General features: G+C 44.9%; 2 protein-coding genes across 3 annotated transcripts; one reads left to right on the top strand and one right to left on the bottom strand.

Moving 5' to 3' along the window:
* Positions 1-460: 460 nt before the first annotated feature.
* On the bottom strand, positions 461-1,811 carry LOC133899551 (BTB/POZ and MATH domain-containing protein 1-like). The gene has a single exon (XM_062340548.1). It carries the CDS (start codon positions 1,732-1,734, stop codon positions 586-588), a length of 1,149 nt encoding a protein of 382 aa, XP_062196532.1. The 5' UTR covers positions 1,735-1,811; the 3' UTR covers positions 461-585.
* Positions 1,812-19,358: 17,547 nt separating this feature from the next.
* LOC133898443 (BTB/POZ and MATH domain-containing protein 1-like) lies at positions 19,359-20,842 on the top strand. 2 transcript variants are annotated; one of them, XM_062339141.1, is made up of 2 exons: positions 19,359-19,460; positions 19,565-20,842. In XM_062339141.1, exon 2 carries the CDS (start codon positions 19,570-19,572, stop codon positions 20,647-20,649), a length of 1,080 nt encoding a protein of 359 aa, XP_062195125.1. In that variant the 5' UTR covers positions 19,359-19,460; positions 19,565-19,569; the 3' UTR covers positions 20,650-20,842. The 2 variants fall into 2 exon arrangements, with proteins under 2 accessions (XP_062195125.1, XP_062195124.1); XM_062339140.1 differs by having other exon boundaries at positions 19,359-19,481.
* Positions 20,843-21,057: the final 215 nt, after the last annotated feature.

Here is a 21,057-nt window from a genome sequence, read left to right as displayed (position 1 = left end):
CCTCATCCATCTCCACCTCCGTTAAATCTTTTAGTAAGTGGGATAAATGTGGATCATATGGATCTGAATCCGACTCATCCTCGCTACTTTCAGCCGTATTTAAATTTTGTATAGTAATGCTATTTTGTTTCGCGTTTCTGGATGCCACTCACTGATACACATAAGCTTGCCAGAGATGCATGAGCATGTCTGCATGCATTCAACAGCCCTACATCACAGAATATTTCTACAAAATGAACATAAAAAGGTTCAGCATGCCATTGGTCACTGAAGCATCGTTTTATTGATGTTAGACAGCTCGCTGTTTCTACAAATGAAAGGAGAACATTAAAGGAAAATTTTCTGACAAAAAATGCATAATTTAGCTAGTGTAGATTATATTCATCACAAGCCAATCATACATTTTCCAAACTTCAAAGCTATCTGAAAACTAATGGACAAGCCAACTTCAACTTACGAGTCTATGTATCAATTAAACTAGCAATTCAGAAGTTAATTTAACCCATCTAGGATGCGCTGAGCATACTGAATCTTGCGTGACTTGGATGCATGCTTTTTTGTTTGAAGCGGGACAAAGTCCCTTGCTCACGTCGGGGATGGAACCTGGGTCGCGGGCGTGGCACCCTTGCGCCTTAACCGTCGCCATCTGGCATCACGTCGTGACTTGGATGCTTTCTCCCATATTTCCACAGTGACTGCAGGACATGTTGTTTTGAGGTCCACATACCCTTGGCTTGCCATCATTTCATCCATGCTATTGGAAGAGATGATAAACTGAATGCAGATATCTTTGAGCTGGCTGCAATGATGTCGGTCAGCTAGAGCTAAAGTGGTCGCCACACTTTCAACACCAAGTCTCTTGCAAAGGATGCTCTCACATATTAACTTCATCCTATCCATGGCATACCTGTCCGCAGCTACAAGTAAATGTTTAACGATTTCTTTATTCTCATCTGTATCAAGATCATCCATGGAGGGTAAGGAATCGGTGTAGATAAAGTGAAGCAATGACTTGAAAACAGCAGGCTGCATATCTTCAATTGTTATAATCCGTCTTCCCTTGTCTCTCAATGGTCCGTAGAGCTGCGCCTTGAAGACCGGTGACCGCATCGCGAGCACAATCATGTGTGCACGGAAGATCTCCTCTTCAACCCTGAACGCAACGTCCGCACCCTCCTCCGCCTCCAGCAGTTTTCCGAGATCAACCGACAAGCCCGAGGGCGGCACTAGGATCTTACCCGTTGTCTCGGGTTCCGCCACCGGCGGCGTCACGATGACAGTGATTTGGCACTCGATCACGAGTTTATCCTCCCGCAGGAAGGTCGACGCCTCCAGCTCGGTCCTCCTCATAAACCATCGGGCGCCCCAGGCCGGGCTCTCGCCGCTGAACGCCCTCGGCACCACCAGGTTGAACAGGACCTTGGAGGTCCCGGTCAGCTGGTCCACCAGCCTCAGGTCGTAGATCGCCCGCACCTCGGCAGCGCTCTTCTTCTCCATGAGCTCGAGGTATACGGAGACGAAGGGACTGTTCTCCTCGCCGGCGTGCCCGTCGGGATAGTAGCGGATGCTCCAGCCGCGACCGCCGACGAAGAAGGTGGACGACCGGATGAACTTGCCGGGGCCGAGGCCCTTGTACAGGCTGTACCCGGCGATCTTGAACGTGTGCTTGCCTCGCGCCGTTTCCGGCGCGCACGTCGATGCCGTCGTCGTTATGGGAGTCTGGGATGCCCCCATCGCTTGCTGGCCTTCACGCTGACAAGTTGAGGGCGGCGCGAGCAGCGGAAGCGGTGGCGGCGAACGGGGGAAGAGGGTTTTCTGTGTCTGCACGGACGACAACACAGAGCTTTGTAGGGACCCACAAGAAACCGCTTTGGCTGCTGACGCAAGGGCCCAGGATACCGACCGCGAGAGCTCTATCTTTTTTTTTTTATAACAAACTTCTGAGTTCGCATTGTTTATGATACGAACTCTAGGCGTTTATGTCATGGGGGCTGTTTTGTTTCGGGCCAGCATGTCAAAATTAGAACATATTTTGTTTAGGATACTGTTAGAGAAGAGATATTTTGTCCCAATAAGTACGGTGAGCGTTTTTTTTAAGCAGGAGATTTAAATTTGAAGACGAAGTTTGAGAGGAAGGAACACCATAAATGTATTAATAGTAAAAATAGGAACTGGGCTAAGACAAGTATCACAGGAAGACTTGTGATTATACTCCTCCATGCTGTATTCGAGTATGTCCCTTTGCTCAAACGATCATGATCCCTAATTTATAAGGTTGGGCGTAGCTTAACGTATAAGTTACCGCTATGTGCAAAATATCCAGGATAAGGCCGAGTTACATGACCTTATTTTGGATAACTACTTTTTACCCGATATAGGAGATAAATATCTACCATGGTAATTATTGGGGTGCCTGTACGCAGTGGGGTGAGCCGATCTCCAATTGCAGCCCGACGCCGTGATGTTAGGAGTGTCAGGACGGCGCCCACTAGCCTAATTAATTAATTCCGGTCACTTCCTTGTAGGTAAAGGATGACCGGCGTTCCTCTCTTGGTAGATCTTTCTTGGGGCCTGATGGCCTACCTCGTAGCCTTTGGGAAACCTGCCCGAGCCCCGGAGACGGTGGTTCAGGGGGGAGGCATGGCTCCGGGAGATGGAAGCTTCGGAAGGCATGGCTCTGGGAGATGGAGCTTCGGGAGGCATGGCTCCGAGAGATGGAGGCTTCGAGAGGCATGGCTCAGGGAGGTAGTTACTCTGAAGCCTGGAAGTCAGAAAGCGGCCTTCGGGAGGCGTGGACCCATAGGCATGGGCCAACGAAGCCATGGGGCCTTCGGGGGTCCTTAACAACGACCCTCAACAGTAGCCCCTCGCGAAGGCGGCCAGCGAAGCGGTTGGGCCCATGATTCTTTCGAAGCAAGCTCTCCGGCGGTCCCTGGCTTGCTGTCGGTGACTCATGGTCCCTAATATAGCTTGGCTTGCTTGGGAAGATTCGACCCACTTGATTTGAACGGTCCGTTCGATGACGCTGATGACAAGGGGCATTGAATCTACCCTGTGAGAAGGGCGTGACTGCATCTTGTCAGGCGGACGTAGGACGCGTGACGTCCTGTGGTTAGGGGGTCATAGGGGGCAGTTCCGCTTCCCTATGATCGTGGCCTGGCAGGCCAAGGGATAGGGTATACGCTCGTTTTTCTAGGCAGGGGGGGGGTAATCTCTCCCTTACCTTTATAAGGGGAGGGATTTTCTTGAGTGGCCTTTTCGCTCGCGCTTTGTTCTCGTCTGCCCTGGGCCTCCATCTGTCCTTGCTTCGCGCGTGTGTCTATCGATTGCTGCTCTTCTTTCTTCACCACCGTCTAGCGCCTTTCGCTGTCTTCCAGTGATTCATATGGCTGGCTCAAGTGCCCTGGGTGGAGCAGGAACTCAGGAGGTGAGCGAAACCGCCGGTGCGGCCGCTGCGGGGGGCCCTCAAGTGGCGCAGGTTCACCCGTTGTTGATGGGGCTGCCGCCTGGGGTGAAGCTCCGCCGTGCCAGCAGGAGTCATCGCCAGCAGACCACCGTGCTGGGGGTGTCTGCCATCTATGATGAGGAGCTTGACTGGATGGTTAGGGAGGGGAAGATTCCCTCCAGAGCCATCGTTCGACCTCAGCTGGACGAGGAGGTCCCGGAGCCTCTAGCCCACAAAGTCGTGGTGTTCGGGGCTTTCTTCAAAGAGGGCCTGGGCTTTCCGTCGGCATCGCTGATCGAGGAGGTGCTCCGTCACTACTATGTGGAGCTTCCGCAACTCCATGCCAACGCCATCACCCTCCTGGCCACCTTCGAGTGGGTCATGCAGGCAGAGGGGTGCGAAGGGAGGACGGATTTCTTCGTGGTCCTCCACTTTGCCAGCTGTCAGCCAAAGATGGTCAAGGGTGAGAGGATGAAGGGGCCCCTCAGCTTCGGTAGCATATATTTCCAGTTACGGCCGCAGTACTGCGATGCCTTCCCGGCGAAGGCTATTAACAGTCGGTGGTATACCGGCTGGTTGCAGCGGTGGTTCTACTACAATGTCGGCCTCGCATCCCCCCTTCGCTCCACCAACCGAGATATCACGTATGTACTTGAGCCAGAGATGAGGATCACGGACGACCAGTTCGCTTCGCGGTTGGCCCTTCTCCGGAGGGCGGCTGAAAGGATGAGCATGCGTTATCTCATGGAGGAGTTCACCATGTTGCGTATTCGGCCCCTTCAGATGGGCTGGGACTGCGCCTTTGTGCTAGGTGCAGAAGAGTGGCCGAGGGTGTACTCCGAGCCCCCCCCCCCGGGTCAGCTCTGGTGAGTCCTCTTTATTGTCTGGTTTTTGATTCGTAGATGTGAACTGCCTTTTTCTTTCAAAGAGGTGTCTCCCGTTGGAGCGCACGGTGGAAATTGCCGAGGTGATCCTAGGCCAACCTACTCATGCAGAGCGGGAGCGGCGGGTGGCTCTAACGCGGAGTTGGGAGCGGTACAACCGCATCTGCTTTTATCTCGGAGTGGAAGCTCTGGTGTGGCGGGATCCGCCAGAGCTTAAGGCTGCTAGGAAACAAGCGCGTGCCGCTCCTGCGATCCGTGCGAAGCCGTAGAGGGCTTTGCTCGGATCCGGGATGGTGCCTTCGGGGAGGGATCAAGTGTGTCCGGAGCGTCCAGGGCCACTCCGTCTGTCCGACGGTGGAGTCGCTATCGTATTTTGTGCTCTTCTCCTACACCAGCCACCTCCCTAGGCTCTCTCTCCTCCATCTCCTCAAGACTGCAGGGGATCTAGCCACAGTGGTTTATCTTTGTGCTCCCAGCTGCGACAGCACATCTCCACGAACCATCTAAGTAGCAGCACCTTCACTATGTCAGAACAGAACATAGTGACAGGTGATAACCGTCATTAGTGACAGGTCCTACACTCGTCACACCAAACGCGTCACTAATGATGACACATTAGTGACGGGTCCCAACCCATCACTAATGACGATCATTAGTGATGTGTCACAGTTAAGACCCATCACTAAAGTGCATTTCCTATGGCCTCTTGGGATTGGTCACTTGTCACTAATGACAACCTTTAGTGACGGATGGATACAACACACGTCACTCAAGAAGTCATTAGTGACGGCTATGTGATGGATGCCCGTCACTAAAGACACTCATTAGAGACGGGCTTCATTAAGAAAGCCGTCACTAAAGACCCTCATTAGTGATAGGTTCTGATGGAACCAGTGATGGGTTCTGAAGGATGCTCATCACTAATTACCTACATTAGTAACGTATTATAATTTAACCCTTCATTGATGACCGACATTAGTGATGGGTTCTCATTTCACCTGTCACTAATGTGCTAGCCCCCCGAGGGAGTCTTCCTTGCTTCCTGGCTACGTCCTGAAGCAAAGTCAGGATTTAGCAGTCGCCTTCTCCAACAAACATATCCACAAGCAAACATATCCATCATATCGACATCTGGATAAAACAATAAGGTTACTCAAGTTTAAATAATAACGTACATAAGTCGAACGAGGAACCACAAGTCGAATGAGGGACGATTGTGTACATCGAGATCACCTCAAAATAATTATAAATTACATAAGTTGAAAATAGAACCACAAATTACATAAGTCAGTATGCCGCCTCCGTACAATAGAACTCGCCTTTCGAAGAGACGACTTCAGCCATTATGAACGAGGTGATCTGTCCTCGAATGTTGAAGAGTGCAGACTCCTCGATGTTTCCATCCGGTAAGCTGGATTCTTGCTGAATGAAAATAGTAATGGAAAAAGTATGTAATTAGCGTGAGCAAAATAATTTTATCATAGGATATTAGTAATGAATGAAAGCAGTTATGAAAAGACTATACAGTTATCTTACATCTGGGAATTTCATATCCTTTGCTGCCATGGTTAGTAGCATGTGACACGCAACGTAGAAGCTGCAGGTATTTCCCGGTGGTTGTTGGTGGCATTGGAAAGAAAAAAGCAATTAGTTTGAAAGAAAAAAGGTAGTAGTAGAGTATTTGAAAATATGTTTGCTAGCATTTACCATGAAGGTGGTCTTATGTGTCAGTGTGCGGGGCACCTTCAGATCGTACTTTGGATCAGAGCGATTACACATGTTGAAAGCCCTATATGCAAAGAGGGATCGATTAGTCAACATTTGGAAAAAGTTTAAAAAATTCAATATGTAACCTAAGTCATGAAGAACTTACTCATCGAGGATTTCCTTGACCAAAGTATAGTCACGTTCTCCCCGTTCGCTGTTAGGTTATTGGTCTTGATGAATCGAGGCACCAAACCAAGTTCCATTTGAGGGTAATGGCCAGTAAGATCCAATGACCACCCATGTTGTAGGTGGCCATCAGGTAGTCCTTTCTCGAAAAGTGGCTCATTGCCCTAGCCACATATCCCACAACAGATTCCTATCTTGTTGCATCATCGCGACCGTCATTGTTTGGGAATCAAGGAATCCAAAAGGCTCCTTCTTCCTCATTTCTTGCACCAAGTGTCTACGGACAAGAAGTTAGTTAGACTGGAGAATTAGTGGTAATAATCAATGTGCATCTAGTTTGAAAGGGCTTACAATGTGAAGCATCGTAATAACCCCACATCCAGGGCATCGAGGTTGAAGAGGTCATATAAGTTGAAGCCCATAAGAAAGTAGTCGTCCCCATTCAAGAAGTGACGATTCTGGTACTGGAGGACAATAGAACTCTTCTTCACTCTATAACCTTGCAGGTAGTAATTATGCAACTCAACACAAGGTGTCCCTCCCTCCGACGTGGATCTGCCATTAGCATGGGTTTCCTGAGCTAGAATTTTGGGTTAGCCTTAGTCCAAGCTACCCCTATGTTGCGCTTCTCGATGATTGAGTCCTTACTAGAGGATTTGGACTTCTTCAACAGCTGCTTCTTAGACCCTGGCTTGGACTTCTTTCTCTTCTCTAGGCTACCCTCAGGTTGCCTAGTTGCAGACGGTGGAGTGGGAAAAGGCGACGCAACTGGTTCATCTCGAGTTGAGGTTAGGGTAGGGAACTTGGTGCAGTTGAATGTTGAGGTGGATCGCTCCTAGATGGTTCCGTGTGCACCATGATGTCCCTCTTCTTCCATTGGATCCTTTGAAGACGAGCTTCACCCAGTTCTCGGATCTCATCATTAGGGGGACATGCAAATCTGTATCCACGACATTGGTATGTACAAAATCCACGAAGATCACGGCATAGCCAAAATGTATTGGGACCGTTTGTAACGCCTGGACCTTTGGATGCACCTGGCCCTTTGCAACCTCAATTCTGTAGCCACCAGGTCTTATGAGCAGTGAGCGTGGTGGGGCCTATCGAGAAGATCTATAGCATCCGGCTCCATGGATGGAGAGAAGACAGGTTGTTCGACCTCCTTGGAGGCTTGACTACTCTTGAGTCCAGCAATGGGGCTATCACCCGCTGGTACACTAGAAATTACAACTCCCTGTGCCATAAACCTTTGCAGGAGGTTTTGAAAAATGCTCCCGTAATTGATTGGGTCAATGCTTGCACATCGATTGCACCCGACCTTTTCCTATTCTTATACATCCCAACGTGTTCGGGGAAGCCTAACTTCCAGCCTTGGGAACTAGACATGCCTCCCACGTGACCTGGGTGCTCAGGGTTTCCCAGCGCAGTGGAGAGCTCGTCATATTCCCTGACCTCGGTGAATGAACCTTCAGAGGATTAGGCTGCTATTTCTTTCACCTTTTCAGCGACTACCTCGGTTTCGCTGGATTTGAAGGTTATTTCTCAACTATATGACAGCTCACCCCTCGCTCGCAAGTACTATTGCGATCGTCCCGAGAATTGCAACCAAGGATTTTCGCAGCCTTCGTTGGCTAACTTTTCATCCTTCGCCTGCCACTTCTCCCTTTTCCCCACGTACCCACCTGTGCCCAGATTGTGGTTCTGCTTGTTCTTTGCTTGAAGCTGCTTCTTTGTTGAACTCTCTGTTTGGAATGCCTTTGAGCTCTTCAACCCCACAAAAGTTTCCCAATCCTCCCTTTTCATATATGGGTACTTGCTAAAGGGCTCCAACCCTTTTGCCATATATTCGTTCACAAGATTGCTCTTGTGGTTTCTTCAAAGTTTTGCGATCATTTTCATAGCAGCCATGCAACCCTTCGCCTTCATGTTCTTCAGAAACTCCAGAAACGTATTGATGCCATCATTGAACAATGCGTTCTTTGGAGCCAAAATGTGGTCATTGAACTTCGAAAGGGTCAATGGCACCCTCTCTTGAGAATTAAGGCTTGCAAACTTCCACAATCTCTGCAAGGCCTTCTTCTCTGTAGGCATGCCGTCATCACCGATTTCCGTGATGGTAATCTTGTCCATTGGCCAATTTGCTTGTTCCCTTGGCCTTCGTATTGTTGCTCCACTGGGACTTGGTTGCGCAGATATCTGACTGGAGCTTGTCCTTCGTTAGAGGATCTCGATGAAGACTCGTTGGCAGACATTTAATAGATACAAATATGCAAATACAATTGTATAAGTATTAGTAACCATATTCACTTTTAGGATTTTCCTATAAAAATATGATATATTTCTTATCTATGGCGAATGATCCTAACTAATTTCTACATAGCCAAAGATAGGTCATAATCTCATTCGAGGATATGTGACCCGAGTAGGTTTCTATGATCTAGTACGATTCTAGAGAAAATTTCGATAGTATCTCCCAGCTATTCTCCAAATACACATTTCGACAACGAGTCAAGAGGATGTGTATCCGGAGAACAACAGGGAGATACCGCCGAAATTCTCTCTAGAACCATACAAGAGCGCAAAAACCTACTACTCGTGCCACATATTGAACTGTTCAAAGTTCATGGACAATTCAGGAGCATCTTCTTACAAATATGATGAGTTGTCAAGTCATATTTATAATCAAACACTCCCGAATGGGAGACGTATGTTACGCAAATTGGGTTCGCTTTTAGGAATATAATTAACATAATTGCATCATAAATATATCAAGATTTGCACCTAATAGCACCATAATTTTAGCATAATAGCAACATAATTTCCCTTTTAGGAATATAATAGCACCATAATTGCACCATAAACATATCCAGGTTCTACTTAAACGCTAGAATATAGAAAATAGTAGCAAGTGGGGAGGAAAGGGGATGCAAACCTTCAAAGGCCAAGGGGGATAATCCACATGTATCAAGATTTGGGAGAAGGAGTAAAATCGTTGATTCCAACTCAAACTATAGAATCCACCATATATGAGCAAGGGGGGAGGAAAGGTGGAGCAAACCTTCAAAGGCCAAGGGACAATCCCAACTTCAAATCACCAAGATTTTGGTTGGTCTTCAACAGAATCGCCAAAAAATCGCCCCCTGTGCCGAGCAGCCGGCGGACAGACACTCTCTGGTCGAGCTGCTCGGCGTAGAATCACTCATTAGTGACGGGTGATAAGGAGACCCGTCACTAATGAGTGGCCCCAGCGGTAACCGCCCGTGGCTATATTTAGTGACGTGTGCCCTCTTCACCCGTCACTATTATCTTTAGTGACGAGTCGTTTACTCACCATCACTAATGACCCCTTATTAGGAACGGGTCTTGGCTGGGTCTCTGCCCGGGCCACACATTAGTGACGGTCATCATTGGACCCGTCACTAGTAGTGCATTAGTGACGTGTTCTGTTCGGCTGTCACAGCGGAGCGAAACGAATGATGCAACCCAAAGCCACAGACAACTCGGGTGTGGATGCGACCTTAGACTACTTCTCTTTAACTTCGTCTGGGTTGAGGTTGATCTTCATCTCAACAATCTGAAAGCAACAACACTGAGTATGGAACGTACTCAACAAGTCCTATACTACTTCAAGAGGGTTGATAGATGCATAATGACTATTTCAAGGATGAGGCTTTACGTTATTGTTTTAAGTGTAAAGCAGGTTGCAGGTATCCATTTATATTCTCTACTGTTAACCTTTTGAAATAGTTTAAAACAAAGTAACCTGGTAACAAAGCTTTTGAAACAGTTTAAAACAAGGTAGCTTGATAACAAAGCTTTTGAAACAGTTTAAAACAAGGTAACTTGGTAACAAAGCTTTTGAAACAGTTTTAAATCCAGAAAATAGTAACAAGTTATATATGGAGGTTTTTTGGTCTTGGGAGGAGCTACATCACACTTCGCAATCCCTTTCATCACATCTGGTGTACCTCTAGTACCACACAGCTTCTGACGGATTGAGCTAGGAACCTCATCACACGGACATCTAGTCCACACACTCACTCATCAAGACATGCACCCAGAGTCTAGTCAACGCGATTGCTGCTTTCGCATGCCCATGACCGTGGACACGGCTACTCGAATAGATTTACACTCTACAGAGATTGTACAACTTTACCCACGTGATATGCTCAGCCTCCAACCGTTGCAAGCAGAGGAGCGAATCATATTGCTGGGCTTTTCTACGAGATACCCCAATTCCCAGAGGCCATGTACTAAATGTCAGCTCCCTTTTTAAGCCTAGGCTGATTCTTGAAGCATTCAAACAGAGGGACAGATGGACACTTAACCTCTCGTTACTCTCAGCCTCCTAGTATTATGCCCAACTCAGTCCGATGAAAGAAAAGTCAAGTCCTGCCCATTCAAGACGCATAGTTGCACAGGGTGGCTAGGTTAGACGACGCAATGACTCGGTCCTTAAGCAGCCGAGGCATGTATCTTCTGGCAATGAATACCACAGAGGTGATTCAAGCCCTCAGGAGCATCCTCATCTAGAGTACTACTCCGCCTACCTCCGTCAAATAGTTTTCACCCATTTTTACACATCTCTCACCATATTCCACACGACATCAATGATTTCACAACCATTATGGAATTCACAACCATCAAGGATTCATTGTATATGAGTTAACATTGATAACAGTAAATTGTTATCTCTGAAGAGATGTGTTTTAAAAGCGACATCTCCGAGGAGACGTATTCAATCCTAAGCATGCTAGATATCAAGGCGTCATCCAACGTTAATATAGATAACGACAGGTAAGTCCTAGGGTGATATGTATTCTGGATAATAACATTTAAGGCATGGTAAATGTTTAGTAGGATTAACTACTGTAAGTAGTTTGTAAAAGCGTAATACATAGCACATGCGATAATAAGTCAAAATTTAGTTGACCATATAGATTATTTGAAAACATGGGTTCAATATGATTAAGGAAATAGGACTTGCCTTCCCGAAGGTCAATTCACGATTGGTCTTGTCGTTCGAGCATCCCGGGGTTCTTCATCATCGGGCCTCGCCTTTAGATCCTTCCTCATGTTCTTGCTTAGAACCTTGACTTCAAGCCTACGCAGATTAATGACGAAAAGCGCACAATGACTAAGCAAATGAATACCAGAACAAAACTAAAGAAAACACCAAAAGAAAGAAGAACGACGGAGAAAACGACGAAGATAACCTAGCATAAAGACGACGGCAACTCTTAGCTATGCAAGACTAACATACAGAGACTAGCAAGATTAGCTTAGCGAAGCTTGGTCAAGTTGTTCATCTAGTTATTTTATCGACTTACGAGAAAGCCTAAACAAGTTATTAACGACTAGATGATCATTTATTAGCCTAACTGCCATTAAGCAATACTTAGGGTTTCTACATGTAAGTAAGTGCACATGTGCAGACATAAACGTATGCGCGATACTTACGTCTATATGTATGTGAGCATTTATACATATATACACAAGTATAACTCTAGGTGATTTGAAACTATAGGTGCTCAAGTATCGGATTAAACATTCTAATTTATAGCACTAAAACATGGCTATCTAATATTTATTCCTAATTACCTAGTATTACTTAATTGCCACTCTAATTAAGCTATATATTATTGCTATGGTAAAAGCATGCATGTAATTAATTTAACTAGGTTAAATTACTGCACTAATCTAATTAATAATTATTGACAGGATATTCAATTAATTAATTACCAATGTTAAATTATTCTAATAAATACTAATGACAGATATTTATTTATTTAATAGCTACACTGGTTAATCTTATTACATTAATTAAACCAAAATTAATCTATAAACTATAGCTTGAAATGACAATATATTTTTAAACATTTATTAAAAGCAAACTCTTTAGTTTATTTAAAAAACTATTCTTTAATTAACATAGGGACTAAACATATAGTTAAGTTAGATTAACATAAGTGACTAATCTACAATTATAAACTAAACATGGTTATTAAATTATCTAACTCAAATTTAATTAATAAAAGATGAAGCTATTTCTGGTTAAACGTCACGACACCAAAGTAAATACCGTATGAGAAAATTAAACGAACTCCAAAAATTACAAGATTTGGCGGAGAGATAGATGGTGATTTTAGAGGAATATTGATGAAAGAATCACCAAAATCGGAGTTGAAATAGAGGAGTTATGACGCTCGAAAGATTTAACAAAAACAGAAATCCGGGAAATTGGAAAAGGGTACTATGCTGCGGATTTGGTCCACATAATTGGTGAACGGAGTGAGATGTGAGTGGAGTCCACCATGAACTGGGAGCCGTGGGCCGAAGGGGCATTGTGAGGAGGACTCGGGTCACAGGCCCGTCGACTGAGGGGGGGGGGGGGCTCGGGTGTGCAGTCCACCGTGGACCCGAGGGGTGGACTGATGGACCAGCCCGTGGGGCCCACCCAACAGTGAGTGGAGGCGAGCCAAAGGATAAGCCGGATGGCCTTTGCCCGTGTGTGTGGTTCACAGAGCAAAAGAGAGAGGGGAGGAGCAGCCGTTGTGTGTGTGCTCTGTGTGTTGTATGCATATGTGTATGTATGGTGGAAGAGGGAGTCTTGCAGGCGAAGCAAGAGAGGAGAAGAGGAAGGGAAGGGCAAGTTTGCTTGCTGCCCTAGGGTGAAAAGATCAGAGGCAGAGGCAGTGTGTTGGCCGGTGCTTTGCAGGTGGAGGGAGAGAGGCATTGTGTGAACGGGAGAGGAAATGGCGGCGGTGAGCTCTCTGTGCGAGAACTTTTGGACTGATGAGAGAGAGTGAGAGAGATGGAAGATCGAGAGAGAGAGAGAGAGAGAGAGAGAGAGAGAGAGAGAGAGAGAGAGAGAGAGAGAGAGAGAATTTGAATGTAATCAAATTTGTAAACTAGATTTGTAAATTGGATTTGTAATTATTCAAATGAATGTATTTGAATGAAATGACATGTGTGATGATTCAATAAATGATTTGAATTTGAATTGGATTGTATTGAAACGAATTTGCGAAGTGATTGAACTGGAAATGAAATGAATATATCTCATATGATTCGAATTTGCATTTGAATATGAATTCGATGATCATTTGATTGAATCTGGATTTGAGATATTTGGGATTAAATTCAAATAGGAGTATTTGAATTTAGATCTGAATTTGGATTTGGCATCAATCCAAATAAGAGTATTTGAATTTAGGAAAAAGATTCAAAGTTGAAGTCTCGAGATTTGAATGAGGTTTGAATTCAAAAGGATTGAATTTAATTTGGATTTCAACAAAGTGAATCTAAGAAATAGATTTGAATTTGAGAGACTTCCAATTCAATTTTCCACTCAAAGAATCATAAGAAAATGCATATGCTCAGTTTATTGCAATGATTAATTTAAAAATTAGTTTAGTGATCTCTGGAATACTTAGCCAAAATAATATATTTGAATATATACATACGAGTATACATCAAATATATATTTCCTTGATTTTATATTGCTTTAAATAATAATAAAAATTAATTTCTAGTGAATTTGCTATTTTCTAAAATGCTAAACCTCATGATGTTACAGGTGTGGTGTGGCATGGCGGCCTGGCGGTGTAGTTCCCTGTCGCTCCCCTTCAGCCGCCGACCCTTCCCCCGCATCGGTTGCAGCCGTCACCTGCAGTGCCGCAGCCTTACCAGCACCGCACTGTGTCACGCCACTGCTGCCGTGGGTGGTGATGCTCACCGTGTGCCACACTGCTATGCGCTGGTGGTGGTGCTCACCAAGCTACTGGTGGCGCTCGCGTGCTCGTGCTGGTGGTGTTGCGTTGCCGTGTGCTGCGCTCGCTTGCCACGCTTGTGGTGTGGTGTGGCACGGTGGCCCGGTGGTGTAGTGCCTTGTCGCTCCCCTTCGGCCACCGACCCTTTCCACGCGTTGGTTGCAGCCGTCGCCTGCCGTGCCGCAGCCTTACCGACACCGCGCTGTGTCACGCCACTGCTACCATGGGTGGTGATGCTCGCCGTGTGCCGCGCTGCCGTGTGCTAGTGGTGGTGCTCACCGAGCTGGTGGTGGTGCTCGCCATGCTCGTGCTGGTGGTGCTGTGCTGCCGTGTGCTGCGCTCGCTTGCCACGCTTGCTGTGTGCAGTGCCGCCGTGTGCTGCCGTACTGGCGGTGGTGCTCGCCGTGTTCCATGCTGCCATGGTACCTCTGCTGCTGCTCGTGCGCTCCCTCGGCATATAATTCATGCCAGTCCCGGCCTCTGGCGTTCTGCGTTGCTCCTCCCCTTGCCCAGCCTCCTCCTCTTCTGCAAATTGGGTCCGTTGGGAGCATTGTGATGCTGGGATGGCCAGGGACAACGCAGCTGCAAGGAGGCTGTGATGCTGCTGCTTTGGTCTTGGCCCTGGTGCAGGCTACCCGTACCACCTTTTGTGCAGGTTTTCGGGGCGGGGAGCTGCGAGCGAAAGCTCTGCCCGACTTGCCGGTGCCAATATCGTTGACACCCTCGGGCTTCTTTCCCTCCTTGGAGGGGACATTTTTGTATCTCCTCTTCCCTAGATGCTTCTTTGAGTGAAAACCTTGTCCGAGTGTACGGATGGGTGACGGTGGCAGTGATGTCATTACCTTTCTGAAGGTGTCGCTTCGAGAAGCCCCTGCTCTCTTCCGTAGGTTGCCCCCTACTTCCTTGTTTCGCAATGGCTATTCATTTTGGATTGACGCTTAACGACAGGGATGTGGTCCAATGCGCGCTCATCCGAAGCAACACGTTGCCGACTTGTGTGCCTGAGAGGTGCGGTGTGGGAGCAGGGCTCCGCCGATCTAAGTTGTGTGAGAGGCATTTGTTTAGTTGGTTAGCACACGAGTTGAGTTGGGTCGGACTTGTCTGTTGTCTGGTTGTGCTATTTGGTGTGGTTGTCGTTCTGCTCTGAGTTGAGGTTATTTTTGTCATCCCGGGGTTGCCTATTGTTAAGATTTTTGGGCCCAGTTTCCCTCATAAACGGGATCAACTCTCTTCTTCTATAATAACATCGGCATCGTTGATGCTATCCTTTCGAGAAAGAAAAAAAACCGAATCAATTGAGGGCAGGTGGCACATAGCGGGCAACCAAATAAACGTGCTTGATGAAAAGCTTGAACTTGGCTGTTGGAGCTCGTGAGCTTCATAACAGGCTCGAGCTCGGCTCCATTTCTAGTCGAGTCGATCTTGAATCAAGCTCTTGATGAGCCGATCTTGAGTAGCTTGTGAGCCTCGAGCTTTTTTGACAGACCTAGTGGAGAATGTAACGACCACATTAGCCTTAGCGGACCAGCATAACTGCGAGAGTCTTAAAGATATTTGCATTGAGTTTATGGCGTCTTCAGATAAGATGGATGCTGTTGTGGACACTCAAGGTTATGCAAATATTAGAAGAACTTGCCCTTCTATCGTAGTAGACGTGTTGGAGAAGACAAGCAAGCACCGCAAAACATACATTGCCAGCTCATCCTAACCTATGTCTATGAGTAGGTAGTTTAGTTCCTAAATTGTATAAATAGCTTGCTAGTTTTCCTAGAGATGTATATGATGACTTGAACCTATGGGTGGTAAGTTTAGTTTCTTAAATTATTCCTCACATCTTGTCAAACTATTGGATGATCACATAATCTAGCATCAATGTTTGGCGATGTCATGGTCGCTTCTTTTGTAATGAAACATCAGCTAATAGTAGCATTCCGTTGAAGAAATACAGTGATTACTTTGATGTTGTTATAGCATTAATTGCATGACCTTAAACCTGAAAGATAAATCTTTATGTACAGTCTGGTAGATAATTCTTTGAGGCCCATATGCTGCAGGCATGTCTTTTTAGAATTTTGACTCTTTATGATGACTAGTCCTGTACAATAGAACGCAGATACACCATTTTGACAAATTAATTGTTTTGATTGGTCAACCACGCCCTTGCAGTAGTTTGAATCTCTGGGATATCCTGTTGATAGACAATTTGTACTTTGAGCCTGAAAATCTGGTCACTTGATAAGCAGTTAAATTTCAATTAAAAAAATACTGAAATTGAGTGCAAAGGCAAAACCTAGTTTACTGGCTACTTCTAGATCGATAATCGGCAAGTTATGTGCAGTCTGCACTTGTTTTACTGTTATTTCTGAGATAATAGACATAATTAGGCAATTATCTGTTATTGTATCATGAGTGGCAGACAGTAATCCGAAATAGCAGTTAATATGAGGTATCTTTTACACTGATGAGCACATTATAGTAACTCAACTTATTTGGAGTTTAGAAGTGGTACAGATGAAGCCCTGAATAAAATATTTCAGTAAGCTTCATAGCTAAACAGGGGCAAGGTGAAGCAGTCCTCTCAATTGCCTCATTATCATTTATTGAGTAGTCAAACCAAACTGTATCAACTAGGAATCAATACCTTTTCTAAACTTATTTACCATATACTGCTAAGTGTCTTTGATATTTTTCCTACAACTGAAATATGAAGGGTTCAGTTTTGGTACGTGGCCGTTTAACCGGAACGAAGTGAACGAGTACCAACAATCTCTGAACTTTAGTGTTTTGAATTCACATTAGCAGAAGCTGTCGAACTTAACTTGATGAAAGTCTTGCATTTTGGTTTAAAAGACTACTTAACCAGGCAGAGTAGAGTGTGCACAACAAATCTTGTGTAGCCTATCTTATATATCGCATCAAGCATGTAAGATCATGCATTACTCAGGTACTCAGTGATGCTATGCTAGGCGTCCGAAATGGAAGCATCAGAATTAGAATTCACATGAAGAGATTTCCTTTGGTTTGTTATAAAAATATTAATGAAAAAATACTGAGAAAAGGTTTTGTCAGCTATGGCTGGCGGTGTACATTTTGCATTCGAAACATTAGATTTCCTGTGTAGACCGCTGCATCATCTGTACATCCTGTGTTCATTGAGATACATATGCAATTGGCACTTGGCAGTGTGCTCATCAACAAAGTTCGTCAGTTGCCGCTCCCAGAAGGCAATTTGTGAGGCAATTTCACAATTCACTTGCAAAGACCATGCCCCTTGGCTAAAGGAAACATCAACGTCTCTGCTATTTTCATGTACACCATGAATTACCTCATGACTTTCTGTTTACTAGTTCTGTCGATGAGGTCTCTCTGAATGATTAATATATCAAATTTAACTGCTGATTATTCTGAGCTGCCTCGGTCTTTTACTCTTTGCATGGATTGGAGACTGACCCCCTTGACAAGGTAATACTGATTGTTGTCACATGGGATCTTATGGCTCGATTCAGAGCAATTTTCTTTGTGTATGCTTACTGTTGAACCTAGCTACCTTTTGCATGGATTCATTAAGCATTGAATTTTTCAAAGAATGCTAAGAAATTTGTGGCAATATGTTTATCATGAAGGAGCATGTGTGATCTTTGGTTGATTTTGACCCCTTTTATTTAACTGTATCTTGACATTACGACTCATGTATTAGCCTGTATAAGTGTAGCAGAATGAAAGATAACATTTTTTGCCAATATGGAGCGGATGTTCATTAACCTGACATACTTTGAGCTCGGATACTGCTTTTAGAATTTGCACTGATAAATGGATGGGCTAATCCTCGGGTTCTTGGATTAGACCCTGTAATAAACGATGTCTTCGTAACAAATGCAACCATAATTTCATATAGCGTTGGACCCTGATGGAACTTAAAATCTGGTAACAGAGAAACGAAGTGAAAATCTGAAGTATGTCATCCTGAAAAAAAAAAATCTGAAGTATGTCATGGAATGCCTAGGCCTGACTACTTAAGTCAGGACATCTCTTCTAAACAATGTGAGAATTTTGCAGGGACATTGAACATGCTCCTCCCTATATTGCTTAGCATTTTGAGATAATTTTCTGGAATTTCTATGCATGATTTTGAATAAATTTTCTCCACTTGCAATGGTTGAGTTATTTTCACTGCATATGCTCCCAATTTGTTCGCCACTCTTTTTTTTTTAATGTACAACTCATGCGCATACGCATTCATGCATGCACACCGCGCTCAAGCCCCCCATACCCACTTGAGTGGGTCCTAACACACGTCTAAATAAGATTAAAGATATAACCTCATGTAATACAGGTACACGCTTTGACCACTAAATACATCTACAGTTGGTTGTACTATTTCTCTTGAGATTTAATCTAAGAAAATACGAGCATCTCCGCCAAGTGTAGAATTTAAACCCAAATAAATAGGTTCACCTTAAAAATCATAACAACTAAAATATGACATGTTCACGTTCCCACTTCTTTTTAATAGTGCCACCGTCCTAAATTCACCTCTATTGTATCTAGCGCTGAACGATGGACACATTCCCTTCATCATAAGTACACGTTGTACTGCTATCCCTATCGGATTTGGCTCATAGCTCTTAGAGTTGCTACTCCGTTAGCGCATAGAAGTGCGTCTTTTTTTGTTAATTTAAGTAATCGTGTGTAATCAGTTTTTTAGGCGAAGCGATGGCGATTATCGACCATATTAGTTGTATTGGCATTGATATTAATTATGTGAGGTAATGGTGATAGTATTAGTTATATTGTTATTATTAACTGTTGGAAAAAAGGGGGCACGAAATGCAGTTAATTATACCGATAGGATCAAGCTGTGTATATCAAGGTGGGTGGTGTAGAGAAGAAAACAGTTCATAACTTAATAAGTTAGTAATATAGGCCAGCACCATGCAAGTGCAAACTTCTTTTCATACGCAACATAATCAATTTCTTCCCTTTTATATTAGCATTGAATGCCGCATTTTTTAAACCTAAGTGTAGCTAGGCCTACAATGTTATATACACTCGAGCACATTTGAAACATTAAAATTCATACATGTATATCATTCTAAAATACATATACATCTTAAAAAAAATGCATCCAAAACTTACCACTGATCTATTACGGTTGAACATACTTTTGCACAATAGATTAGTTTATTTATGTATTTGAGAGTAAATTTCACGAAACAATATCAATATTTAAAAATTATAACACAAACTACATATTTAAAAGTTTGCATATTGAGATTACAGATCCAAAATTAATATATTTAAAAGTTTTTGTGTGTGTTGGGCTACACAATTTTATTCGTAGAAAACCATTGCTCACCAGCCACAGGCATTCGCCGCTCTCCCCATCATCTCCCAGCTTTCCCTTTCCTAGGAAGCCTCTTCGGCTCTTCGCCTTCATCCCACGTCCCCCTCCGCCGCCGCCCGCAGGTCATCTCCTTCTCTTCCAAGGTTTGCCTCCGCCTCCTTCTCTGGCCCAAGAAAGGCGCATCTTTTTCATGAAACCCCTTCGGACGATTTCTTGGAATCTGCAGGGAGGATGGGGTCCGGATCCAAGAAGACGAAGTCGAGCCACACCACGGAGGCGGAGCAGGGGACGCACGTGTTCAAGATTGTCGGCTACACACACAAGAAGGGCATCGGCGTCGGCAAGTTCATCCAGTCGGGCATCTTCACAGTCGGCGGCTACGACTGGGCCATCCGCTTCTGCCCCGACGGAATCACCGAGGCTACCAAACAGTACGCGTCCGTCTCTCTGGTGCTCATGAGCAAGAAGGCTGAGGTGCGAGCATCCTATGGCCTGAGTTTGGTTAACCAGACTACTGGGTTGCCGGAGAGTGTGTGCTCTGAAACCACTACTAGAGTGTTCAACTCTTCCCATGCCAGTTGCTCCAGCACGATGACCCTCGTAACAAGAGGAAGCAAACTGGAGTTAAAATCAGCTGGCTACATCGTGGACAATTGCCTGACGATTGAGTGTAATGTCACCGTCGTCAAAGAATCGCAGGTGTCAAAAACCACTGCGGTTTTGGAGATCCAAGTGCCACCCTCGGACTTGTCGGAGCACTTCGGCAAGTTGTTAGAGGAGGAGGAGGGAGCAGATGTCACTTTTAGTGTCGGAGGAGAGACTTTCCCCGCTCACAAGATCGTGCTCTCCACGCGATCTCCTGTCTTCAGGGCGGAGCTTTATGGAAAGATGAAGGAGAGGAGGGCATGGCTTGTAACCGTGGAAGACATGCAGCCTGATGTCTTCAAGGCCCTACTGCATTTCATTTACACCGACTCACTGCCTGACTGGGATGATCTTGATGATAATGATTACTTTGAGATCAACAGACATTTACTTGTGGCTGCAGATAGATATGCCATGGACAGGCTGAAGTTGTTGTGTGCAAGCATTCTTGTGGATTATCTTGCTGTGGAGAACGTGGCAACTACGCTGGCCTTAGCTGATCAGCATAACTGCGACAGACTTAAAGAAGTTTGCATTGAGTTTATGGCCTCTTCGGGTAAGATGGATGCTGTGGTGACAACGCAAGGTTATGCAAATCTAAAAAGAACTTGCCCTTCTATCTTAGTAGATGTCCTGGAGAAGACAAGCAGGTATCGCAAAACATAGATTTGCGGCCCAATGTAAGCTGAGTCTATGAGTAGGTAGCTTAATTCCGTCTTCCTAGTTTACATGAATAGCTTGCTGGTATTCCTAGAGAAGACCATGCTAATTTGAACCTATGGCTGGTAAGTTTAGTTTCTTAAAATGTGCCGTACCTTTTGTCGAACTATTGGACAAAACTGAAAATCTTCATGTGCAATCTGGTACATAATGTGTGGCGCTGTCAGTGTCACATCTTTTGTAAGGAAATGCCAGATGACAGTAGCGTGTCATTGAACGAACACACCAACTACTCGGATGCTATCATAGCATCAATTGTGTTACCTTCAAAACTGAAAATCTTCATGTTCAATATGGTAGATAATGCTTGGTCTTGCAAGTATATCTGGTTATTACTTTTTTACTTTTTATAAT

Source organism: Phragmites australis, chromosome 18 (assembly GCF_958298935.1).
Source record: "Phragmites australis chromosome 18, lpPhrAust1.1, whole genome shotgun sequence".
Taxonomy (NCBI): Eukaryota; Viridiplantae; Streptophyta; class Magnoliopsida; order Poales; family Poaceae; genus Phragmites; species Phragmites australis.
Note: the sequence above shows the minus strand (reverse complement) of the source record. Positions and strands in the feature narration are given on the sequence as shown.